General features: G+C 44.1%; 1 protein-coding gene across 1 annotated transcript in view; it reads left to right on the forward strand.

Moving 5' to 3' along the window:
- The window catches only part of Pex23 (tectonin beta-propeller repeat-containing peroxin 23), a 106,187-nt gene extending 97,907 nt beyond the window's left edge, over nucleotides 1-8,280 (forward strand). Inside the window, exons 21-23 of the mRNA XM_077671035.1 lie at nucleotides 1,745-1,947; nucleotides 4,538-4,657; nucleotides 8,033-8,280. Coding sequence (XP_077527161.1) covers nucleotides 1,745-1,947; nucleotides 4,538-4,657; nucleotides 8,033-8,083 — 374 coding nt within the window. The 3' untranslated portion in view covers nucleotides 8,084-8,280. The remainder of the gene's footprint in view (nucleotides 1-1,744; nucleotides 1,948-4,537; nucleotides 4,658-8,032) is intronic.
- Nucleotides 8,281-12,147: the final 3,867 nt, after the last annotated feature.

Below are 12,147 nucleotides of genomic sequence, written 5' to 3' on the forward strand. Positions count from 1 at the left end.
AGCGAAATTTCTGAATCATTGCAGTGTTATAAAACGCCGAGTTATTGCTGCCTTTGACAGCGAGCTTTCGAGCGGCGGGAATGGGGCGATCGACACTGCAGAATTGGCGGAGCAGGCTACATTGCCGAAAAATGGTCAAGCAGTGTCCGATAGCGGAGCGTGCTATTATTGCACGCTAGTAGTAACGGTTCATCTATCTGAAGTGAACTTTAATGACAAAAGAGAGGTGGCTAAACATACGAACGTTACTCAAATTACAACCGTAGTAACAGTGGTTGTGTACCTTGGGAATTGAAATGGGAGGGCTGATGGGATGCGACGATTGTCACCTCGCTTGGCGCAACTTTTGCCGTGGCTCTACACTTGTGCGTAAAGCCTAGTCTGGGATTACAAAAGTAATAATTTCGGCAGTCACATGATAATAAAAATGTCTTACGGTTGCTTAGTTTTTCGATTCGATATTTTCAACGGCACTCCACGCTATCTATGCACAGAGCCTAAGAAATTTGTACACAGGTAGTGCAGCTCGTACTTTGTGATACCCTTGAAGAAAAAATTTTATTGAAAGGCTGTTTCTATGTTATGTACATTCAAAACCGATAAAAATGTGCACTTTTCCCACCAAGTTGCCAAAAATGTGATTTTTTTAGGCTCCTAAGGTGGCATAATGAATGTCTTTCCTCTGCTCCAAATTAAGGTTCTTCTGCTCCAAAATGGAGATTTCGCTGCTCCAAAAACTGCTCCCAAATCTCATTCAGCTGTCTCACCCCTGCATGGAGCAGCATGTTTCATTGATTGCTGTCGAGACAGCACGGCATGAAGCTATGCTGAGGTACAATGCGGGCTGCTACAGGGCTACTCGAGAAATATCCGCGTCTGTGGGGCTCGTCACACCAGGCCATCTAGCCCTCCAGCGAGCTGCTGAAAAAACGCCCTGCGCATAAACAAGGCCAGCAAACGAAAGCAGGAGAAGATGGAAAAGCAACATAGGAGGAAGACAGTGCACCAAGACCCCTCTAGCTATGCTGCGGGGTCCTTTTAGAAGTGAAAATGAGTGCACAAACTTTTAAGGCCGTTTTCTCAAAATGAACTTTTTCCCTTTTGTGACTGCTTATCCCAGTGATATCTCAAGAAATGCTTGTCAGATTTGCATCCCGTTTTTTTTATTCTGTTCCTTAATAAATTTTTGAGGGCAAGACAAGCCTGTTTTCTGAAAATTTTTGTCTCTTAATTTTGTAAAAAATCAAAACAAAATCATGTTTGCATGTTTGATCAGAAACACTAATTTTAGTGCTGTGCTAAAATTTTTCCGGTGAAAAATTTAGAAAAAGGGCTCTGTCTTGCCCTGAGGTACATATTCAGGAATAACCATAATGAATTTCATAGTCGCAGCACGCTTGGCTAATTCTCCAGGACTGGGATAAGAAGCCCATACAAACCACCGTGGTATTTTCTCATAACTTGAGAACTAACCTCCATAGCTCGATGAAACTTTGCACTTTTTCTAATGTTGATGCTATAACAATACCCTGAAAATTTCATTCAGATACCTCAAGAAACAAAAAACTTAGCCTTCAAGGGTAGCCTCCCCCCTTAAGACGTGTTTACTATATAAACAAATGTGTTTTATGGCCCCTTTGTGATGCCAGACTAGGGTTTAAGCTTGCAATACGTGCTTTGCCAGGCAAAACAGCTATGGTTTCCTGTGGACTCGAATTTAGAGTTTCATTCATCCCTTGCGCAGGTGCAGGCTGGTTCCATGTGGAGCCTCCAGTGGTGGGCTCCCGCCTGACGCAGATTTCGGCGGGCGACAGCACCGTCTGCGCCATCGATGACACGGGGAAACTATGGCGGCGGGCAGATGTCTTGGACGAGTACCCCGAGGGCACCGCCTGGGTCTTTGTCTCCGACCACGTCCATTCCGTCTCTGTGGGGCCCCAGGACCAGGTGTGAAGCAGAGTTACTCAATATACATACCATATTTTCGAGTGTACAACCCGCACCAAAAGCATAAATTTCAGTGGCAAAGTAGGGCTGCGGATGATATGCGGGGTTTTTCCTTTAGTGCAGCTTCACGGCAATGCACGTTGTGCCGTGAAGCTCTTACGCATAAGTAGCACTGACTAAGCCTTCCATGGCAGCGATTGCCCAAAACATACAAGGACAAGGAAGAAAAAACAAGGATGGGAGCACTCTAACTGAATTTTATTACTGAATTGCGACTTTCGCCTTGCAGTCAGTGTATTCTACATGCTAAATGTATACTTTTTCTGTCTGCCTAGTATGTGATGTGTTGCTTGAGCAGTAGCTTTGGTGCAGCCTTTCCTGTATCAAATGTGTGGCTTTTTTTTCTGTTCTGGCAGGCTGAAAGTGGGGGTGCAGATTATATGCAGGGGACGGTTATACGCGAGAAAATACGGTACACCAGCATCGAAACTCCCCATAGGCCGTGTGTATCAAAAGCCAGTACACGGTTGGCCTCACTGCACTGGGAGAAATCAGGCTAGCAGGGGGGCAAAGTAGTTGACCATCCTGCCACCTATCCATTGGTAGCTGCGTTATTCCTCGAGCGTTGGCGACTGCTGCCGCAAGTCGTAAAAGGAAAACCCTGGAAGCACAAATGAACGGTACCTAATTTAGCGTCTCCTAATTTGAAAAGCAAGCATTACTTTAATTAAGTTTTGTTGCTAAGGAAATGTTTAGCAGAGTGCAATTTTGATCTCCTATGTGCCATGCCAGTGCAACTGCCCGTCATCTTCAACGAAGTGGGGGGCTCGCACCGCCCAGATTCTGAAGTGCAGTCCTGGTGCTGAACTGGTGTACATTGAACAACTCTGGTTCCCCAGTAGTAATGTGGCAACTATCATCATCATCAGGGGCTCATAGATCACTAATGCATGTTAATAAGGGCTCGTTCCATGAGATTCCCTTGCGAGTACAAGCCCAGCATTTCCTGTGTGCACACCGCGCCATCTATGGCTTCACTCAGAACACTCCTATTTTTATGCGACTGCTACAAACGGTTCTGCCTCAGTAGCCTAGGGGTACAATCGTAAGTGTTGGAACGAATGATGCATGTTCGGGCCCCAGCAATGCTAACCTTCTTCCCAGGGCCGTGATTTTTTTATTGTAATATGGTCTCGTAGGTAAATTCTGCACATTATTACGTAAATAAAAGCGGTTTGGTTTCTTTTAGATCGGTTTAGAGGGTAGCGTGGCGTTCTGCATTGCACCAGAAGTACTGGGCTTGTACGTATCTTGGAACAGAACATCGTGCATGTTTGGTAGACGCTTGTACGCTGCATGTTTTAAACACTTTGTAGTGGGTTCGGATGACTCGAAAGTGAGAAAGAAATTGGGTGTAGAGGTAACGTTGGCTGGAGTTAATTTCGAACTAACAAGATTGCTGTGCAGTCTTCCAGTGCTAACCTACAGGGCAGAACGTTGGGAGTCCTGTAAGCACGCTGAAGGAAACATCGTTCAGTTTCAAGGGCCCCATGGAAATGAAATGTGTTGGGCTTGAGTACATAACGTGACGTCACCAGTGTGCGATAATGTTGGTGGGATGCAGGGTTATGTCACGGGGTAGCATACTGCTAGTGTGACACTTTTCCTTGGTGTTGCATTTCATGAGGGTGTGTTGGGAAAATTTTCAGGCCAGTTCATCGATAGTGTGAGCGACAGAGAAGCACACAATGATAGAATTGATAGGCTGAACAAGCTTTCTTCAAGAGTGAAAAGAGCTTGCTTCGCAGCACTGGAAGCATTGCCAGGGTCAAAGCGCAGCCTGTCAGGTGCTTCTGCCTTGAGTGGTCACGTGACTCGTCGAGTCACGTGAGAATCGAGTTGGCAGCCACTCCGAATGGCAAAAAAGGAAGGACTAGGATTGACAGCGTCAAAATGCCGGTACAGCCAAACCGCGTGATTATGAAATGCCGTCAGTACGAAATTCCCGTGACAACGAAATGTTTTCGGATCCCCAACGAACGTGCATAGAAGCCAGTGTGTTTCATGTTTCGCAGCAACGAAATGTTTTTAGAAAGCAATTCCACACTAACGAAATTCGCTACAAGTACGGTTGGCATTTCATCTATTATTTGAGGCTAACAGTGTCCAAAAGAGTGGACGCCATCCGCCCTGTGAAAGTAAATGTCCAGTGCAGCTGTTGTAAGCCACAGCAACGGATCACCAATCAATTTTTTTTACGCTTCTATTTTTCACAACAAGCGCAAGCAATAGCGTGGGTAGTGTTACGCTCGCGGAGCAGTTGAGGCAATTCATTGTTGATGGCGAAGTGATGTAGTATTTACGAAGAGGTGCGATCGATGTATTTACAGTGTGTAAATGGCGGCCATGACAGCGCCGGCCACTCCGTTGTCGTCTTCGATGGTCGGATATGGCGCCACTGTCCACCTGTGTCCCTTGACAATATTTTGCGCCTTCGACTGCTACGTACATTTAAAAATTCTGTACATCTGGAGTGGATACAGGGACGAGTCTGTGATCACTGTTCTTTGTTTCCGTTCCTGCCACTCAGATTTGGGCTGTGATCGATGTAACACAAAACAGGAGAGTCACCCTGAGCAAAGTGCTGGCCAGAAGGAAAGGCATCACCGAAGAAAATCCCGTGGGAAGCGAGTGGGAAACGGGGTGCGGGGTGAGTTGTCGCCACATTTCACAACCTCCAATGTTTTTGCTTTTTTAGTTTTGCCCTGCTTTCTGTTTGGAAGCAGTTGCTTCGACCTGTCACAAGCTGGTCCGTCTTAGAAACACGAAACAGGATCATTAAAGCATCCTGACGGGCTAGTTGGTCTGACATAATGGACATAAACTTCGCCCCGTCCTTGTAGCGTCAAGTTTATGTCCATTACGAAACAGGTGTGGCAGCTCACAGAAGTTCCTCCCATACCCGTGCCCCACTACCATTTCAAATGGCTGCAAAATGATTGCAATTCAGGGCAGCTGTTACTAGTATGAAGCGTAGCGTCTTTCAACAACAGTTGATTGAAATGGGGTTTAACTTCAGTGGAATACCTTGGAAGATAAATCATCACTTGGAAGTGTTTTCAAAATGCAAATTTTTCTGAAGTCATGTGTGCTGCATTGCCTGCGTCAACACTCCACGACAAAACATCAGAAAGTGAATCTCGATTTCGAAGAATAAGTTCCCAACAATTATTGCACTTAGCTTAAAGGGGCCATAACGACAAAATACAAGTTTGTTTTATTCGAAAGATTTCGTGTTTTGTAGAGCTCCGAGCACTTGTGCGGCAGCAAATGATGCCGTATTCGCTGAGAAATTAATCAATTTAGGTTAAAATTTTGATTCTTCCGCCAAATCGTGCATTTTCGGGACATCAGCAATGAAGTCATGAGCGCGCGTATTCAAACGAACTTCCACTGTACCATTCGGCTCTGCAGCCTTGCTTACTGTCAGTCCTCCCAGATGGTGCTACCATACTCATCTACAAGCTGTTGTCCGCCGTTGCTTTATTTTTGACCGCATTTGCACCTGTCTTGTATTGGTTACTGTAGAAAGCAATTGTTTCGTGAAACATGGGGTATCCTCGAAAAACAGCATCATGTAAGACAACGTCGCTAACGCCAACCGGCCAGTGCATATAAGACAACTCGAAAGTGGCGGACTGCTGTGCAGCTAAAATAAGCATAGTGCGTGCAGTACCAACAACAGTACGCATCGGTACTTCTATGTTTACGTGTGCTTTCGTAACTTCCACTGTTTGTCCCACCATTCTTCCTGCTCTAAAAAGAATGTGCCCTAAATTTAAGCACAAATAGCACGTTCGACAAGCTTATGAGCCGTGCCTAATTTGCGTTTGCTTTCGATTGATTGTGGGGTTTAACGCGCCGACGCAACGCAGGCGATGAGGCGCGCCGTAGTGAAGGGCTCCGGATTAATTTTGACCACCTGGGGATCTTTATCGTGCGCCGAAATCTCGTACACACGGGCGTTTTTGCTTTTCGCCTCCATCAGAAAAGCGGCCGCCGCGGCCGGGAATTGAACCCGCGACCTCGTGCTCAGCAGCACAACGCCTTAGCCACTGAGCCACCGCGGCGGGTGCGTTTGCTTTCGCCGGCCTCCACCAATCGCAGAGCTGTCTGGTATGACATCATAGGTTCTGTTGCGGGAAATGAGCTAGTGGCTCGCATGACCATTCCCTTTTTTCCTAATTATGCAGCTTATTTTAGCGAAGTTTACGTTGAAAGCATGGTCAGTATGATTCTAACAAGGCAATCTTTTGAATGAACCAAACTTGTGTTTTGTCTGCATGGCCCCTTTAATTTTTAACGTTAAAGTTATCCCTTTGTGACATGGTGTGTACAGTTGCGCACGCAAATTTAAAGAGCATTTCCCGCTCTACGGCGGTAAATGCGAATACTGGCTGAGCAGTTCAAGTGGGGTTCAAGAACACCTATTGAGCAGTTGAAGAACACCTACTTGACACACCAAATGATAGGCGTGTCAAGTATGTGTTCTTGGTTTTACGTTTTCTATCTAGTTAATTAAAATGTCTAATAAAGCAAAACTGAAGCTGTGACCTTAATATATAAGGGCTTCAGATCACAATAATGTGTGTACATTTTCTATTGTGGCAATGGTTAGGAAATGGTGGTCATGTTCACGATAGCGTGTTTACGATTAGAACACGACCTAATTTATTAACTGCTTATGAGGTCAAGTTGTTTGTGGCTTTTAAGTGAAATTTTGGTTATCAAAAACAAACCCAGGTAGTTTCAAATTTTTCTGACGGCTACATCCTAATGCGTGTCACGAAGGGTTATAGCTGCATGATGTTCCAACCCAAAACTGTCCCCACATGACACCACTCGAAACCAGTGTTGCCCCAAAGCAAAAAAGAAAAAAAAAAATGGTCACGGCTCCAGCGGAATGGCTGTGTGAATATTCAAAACTTTCAGATATTGATGCAAATAAACGTGATATCCATTTCGGTGTCTAATCGAATGGTGCCTTCAGAAAGCTCAGTAGTTTCGAAGTATTCAGTTTTCATATATGGAAGTGTGTCTTCGTTCCGGTGAACTCAGATACAGGGAATTGGATTACAGAACTGCTTCGCTGAAAATGCGTGCAAAAGATGCATTGTCCGGTGGGTTAGGCATCAGATGTGTCACACTTTGAGTGCTCTCAACACAACAGAAATGTGCAGGCTTCCTTCAGTGGTGACCACAGACTTAACCGCAATGCATTGTCGGTGCGCGATGAGGAAGCAAGAAGAAGGGGCCTTTGGAGTGTCTCTCATCTCCTCAACTTTGGGCCAACACCACCGTCACGCACCTCTCTGAACGCCCTTACAATGTGGTCATAGTTGCACACAAGCAAATATGTACTTTTTGTATGATACAGTCTAGTCCACTTTAATAATATCCAAGAGCGAAGGAAATCCCATCGTTATAATCGATAATTGTTATAAGCGGGTTCCGAAATAAAAAGACGGAACAGAGCTCAAAACATTTTATTCGCATGCCAGCAAAGTGGTAGTACTACTAATTTGCAGAAAAGAAGCCACAGTCGGTCACCTTTGTTTGACGCGTGTGAAGTTAGCGCAGATCTTTTCCAAGGGCTTCACCTAGCAGACGTACATGTCCTTGGCGGAAACAAAGTCCCCGAGGGACTGAGTCATGCACTGGGCCTCCTACGAAGACACTACCTGAGTAGGCTGCGCAACCGAGTCATAAAGGTCGTCACTGCTGCACTTTTGGTGCACAATATAACCGGGTTCAATCATTATATCCGATATCGTGGCACTGGAGCGTTGTAATAAGCAGTTTATTTTACCATAGAAGGAATACAAAAGTTGGTGGTGCCACAGCTGTTCATTGTTATATCCGGTATATTGTTATAAACGCTATCGTTATAAGTGGACTCGACTGTATGTAAAACTGAACTGTTCTAAAAAAAAGGTAAATACTAAGTACAACCCCATGTTCCACAAGAAAGTAGTATTTCTTGTTGTAATTCATCTCTGTCTCTCTCTCTCTCTCTTTTTTGTAGATGAGCTGGCAATACGTGTCTATTCGTGGCTGCACCGGTCGTGACTCCTGAAGTGTGGAGCCTTGTACGTTGAAGTTGCTTTCGTCGGCTCCTCTTCGTACTTGTCTCGACATCGTCTGATGTGACGGCTACACATTGCCGTAGAAGCTTAAACCAAAGATGACAGCACCAAGAAGGACGGTCAGTCCTCGGTAGATAGGTATTGTTTAGACCAACGACTTTTGGTGGCTGCAGCACACGCAAGCCAAGCCAATCCAAGCCGAGCCGAAAACAGGATCGTGCGTGATTATTCTGGTCAAGATACTAGAAGTGTTCAACTCTTAAGGGCCCGTCCCCGTGTTTGTTGTTGTTGTGATGGTTCTCCTGCCAACAGACTGTTTCGCAGTGAAATACACAGCACCCAATTATAACTGCATCTTGTTGTGCACCTGTGGCTGTGGAAGATTTTTTGCTTGTGTTGTTTTGTGTGATCACACACAGTGTGTTGGCACATCGGCTTTTGTCTGCCAAGTAATCGCTATTAGCTGAGATATTGCCATCACCCAGCGCTGTGGCAGGCTGACTTATGTGTCACTTATTACTGTTGTTGATTGTTGAAGATTTTCTGACAACAGAGGAAGGGTTTTTTTTTTTTTTTCATGTGGAAATCGCCTTTAGCAAGTGTAAATGGCGAGAAAAGACGTTTCATTTTTTATTATATCTTCGTGTGGACCAAGAGATCGAAGTATTTGAGATCCTGCTTGTGATGGCAAGAATGTCATATCTGTACACAAACTTTCCGGCTTCACTAAATGCATTGCGTGAACAAACGTTGAAGAAACCGGCAAAGATGCAATGCATATTGTGTGACATCTCAGCATTTCTTTTTTGGCATCCGCATTTGCAACATCAAGATGTATTTCTGTACCCAGATCCGAAATTTACGCTCAGTCGAAATACTGGAGAGGTGATGTCAGCTAACAGCCCCAGGCACTGGATTGATTAAAAGACGATTGATTAAAAAAATTTCTGTACAGCTGATAAGGGTTAACCAATCTTGAAAAAGATATTGCTCTCTCTTCTCTCCTCTCTTTACTCATGGATCCACTTGTATTCACTTTTAAGCCTTTCCACTGTTCAGCAAGAAACGTGTTATGTGAAGTTCCTCTATAAAATTTCGGTGCAGCTGTGAGTGTGTGTGTGTGTGTGTGCATATAATGAAGTGAGTGAGTGAGTAATAAAAAAATTATATTATATTATAAAGCTTGACAGCATTCTGGTTGCTCTTGCAGTTGTCAATGCAATTTTCCAGATAAATTGGATCTCGAACAGGGACTCACAGCCCTTGAGAAATATGTGAGCACTTTTAAAGAGACCGGTGAAATTTTTGGTTTTCGTTAAGCAATGAAACCCTGATCCACGGCACCACCCTCGCTGCAACGTTCTTTTGTTTCTGTTGAAACTTGACAGCAACGCAGAAAGCCTTGTTTTCTCTTAAAGCACGTGGCATCTATTTAGCCTCTTTGCATAGCATATGCAACTGAGTCAGCTGTTGTGCACAAGGTTCTAGTGACTTTAACGTATCACTTCGAGTTTTTGATCAATTCGCCCTCGCGCTACGAACTGCTAGCCTCCTGGTTAGCTCAGTTCGTAGAGCGACTGCTCTGGTTAAGCGGTGCTCCCGGGTTCGAATCCTGGACCAGGATGAATTTTTCTTCAACTGCGAAGTTTCTGAGGAAGCTTTATAGCTTTCCTTTGTAGCTGTACGGCTGCAATCAGGTGGATGTCAAACTTTCCTTCGCAGAAACTTACTCCACCTTGAGGATTTCCCTTAAATCTGGTCGAGGTTGTAGTGTTGAAAAAAATGCCATACGAACAAAGGACATTTAGGGGTGTAATGAATGAGAAAAATGAAGAAGGAAAAATGAGTCTGGCAGCAAGTCTTGTGTTAGTCCCCTTCTTTAGCGTCCCTCATAGGTTGTGGTCGTTTAGAAAAGGTTCCTGACCGATTCATAGTTGACAATCTCTGTTCCGAACTATAATGGTGTACGTATTCCAACAGGAATGTAGCAATGATGCTATGCCAAGACAAGTGGAACTGGAATTCCGCAAGGCCTCAAACTGTGTTCTCTGCTGTTGCTAACATGAACACTGTGACGTCTATGAGATGCTGTCCTCACATGGGGATTGTAAGAAGCTCAGATGCCAAAGGAAACTCTTAGGAGAGAGGGGGGCCAGCACTGCCATCTTACCTACTGATTGGCTGTTATTGTCAAGCAAGGGACATACCATAAGGACATGCTAACTTAGGTGAAAAGCAATGCAAATTTATTTGGGAGGCACACCGCCGCTCGAAGGGAGTAAAAAACAGTAAGGTCGCAGGATGCGGCACTGACATTGTTGGCCTGTTAAGCATGCTGTGGTGGTCTTGGTTCATCATTTTGTTTCTACCACTATATACTTCCAAATTCCGGCTAAAAGTTGGGAGGAGCTGAAGGGAGGGGGGTTTTCAAAATGGAAGCACCCCAGAGCAAAGGAACTTTTCTGCACCTCGAACGTTGTGAGAATTACGGTTTGAAATCTAGTCCACACTGGTTGCACCATCGGTTTTGAATCTTCGTCCTCTGAGACTAACTTCATTAGAAATGGATGTGAAAGAGTGTAGGGATTGTTTGACGGCTTTGTCGGCCATGTTGCTCCACAGCAAATGTAATGCGCTGCTGAAATCATAAGCTCACTCTCTGCACCTTTCTGATATGCTCACTTGTTCTACGTATGAATTAAAAAAAAAGAATCTTTCTTAGATCATTGAGGAAGTTTCGCGGCTTTCTGAGAATAATATTTAGACACATCTTTTTCTCTCTGCTGTGTGCGATAATTGAAACGCCGAGGCATATATTTATTGCAGCGTTATTACTCTTGTGATGCCCTGCTAACTAGGCCTGTAGCAAATTGAAAATAAAAAGAAATGTTCTTTTAATCTGACCTATGTCAACTGATCCCTTAAAGTGATCATGTGATATGTTATATTGCACCACATGCAGTGGCAATGCCTAAGGCATATACAAGAAAGTCTCCCGCACTCCGTAAGAAGGGGCGTCGGTTCTCAGAGAGTGTTAAAGTTTAGATCAAATCTGCTGAGCAGCCAAATATGTACAATATTTTCTCTCCCTGCTTTTTTTTTAGTTTGCTGTCTGTTATGTGGAAGTGCCTGCATGAGTTTCAAGAAAACTGCTGTTGTTTGCAAGAAACGCCGTATTTTAAAGAGGCCGCAAATGTCCAGAAAAGATTGTCTGAACAGGTATACCGGTGCAATGCTTCGGGTGGAATTTTTAAGAAGATGCACTGTGCGTTTGTTTCACTTTACCATTTATTTGTTCTGAATCATAGGTGTGGGTTTTGTGACAGTTGTCCGGTAATTGATGAAAACAAGAAGCAGCCAAGAGTCATTACAGGCGCCTATGCTGTTTTTTTTTTTTTACCCGCACCAGAAACTCCTTACCCATGATTTTGGGAGAATCGTTACGCCATCGTTAAAGTGTCATCTTTACACTCCTTGTGCTGAACCTTATGATGAGTGTGTTATACCTGTGCTATGTGAGCGTTTGAAAGGACATTTCAGTCGAATGACCTTCGGAATTTCAAATGCTATTCGAACTGGAATAGTTCCGCCTATCTACACGACAGTTCCCTAAGGCAGTTGAATGTTTCCTTGTTCGGCCGTCATGTTTTGGTGTCAACATTGCTGCCCTGTTTTGGTATTGGCAAAAAAAATTACTTGTAGAGTTAAAATGAGCAAAAAAACAGTTATTAGTGATTAAAATGATAACAATCTACAAGTGCACACAAAACATTAACTTACAGCCAGGTTTTTTTTTTTTTTGGCGGCGCCAGTCTACACAGTATCAAGTTTAGGTTGTGATCGTAGAGCGAGTGATAGAAAACAAAAACAAGTGAGAAATTGTGAAGATTGTGTGCTTTAAACCCCAATTTTTACTTGTAAATTGTTTTTGTAATTGTGACATGCTGAAACTGCTCCCGAGAGTACGACCGTTCGCGTTTCAAAAGCCTTTGAGAACTTCAAAGGTTGTTGGTGGTGCTCCTTTGACTAAAATGGCATTTCAACCAAAAGCCTT

This window comes from Haemaphysalis longicornis, unplaced genomic scaffold, assembly GCF_048455015.1.
Source record: "Haemaphysalis longicornis isolate Haplotype H1 unplaced genomic scaffold, Haemaphysalis longicornis Haplotype H1 scaffold_5, whole genome shotgun sequence".
In the NCBI taxonomy this organism is placed as follows: Eukaryota; Metazoa; Arthropoda; class Arachnida; order Ixodida; family Ixodidae; genus Haemaphysalis; species Haemaphysalis longicornis.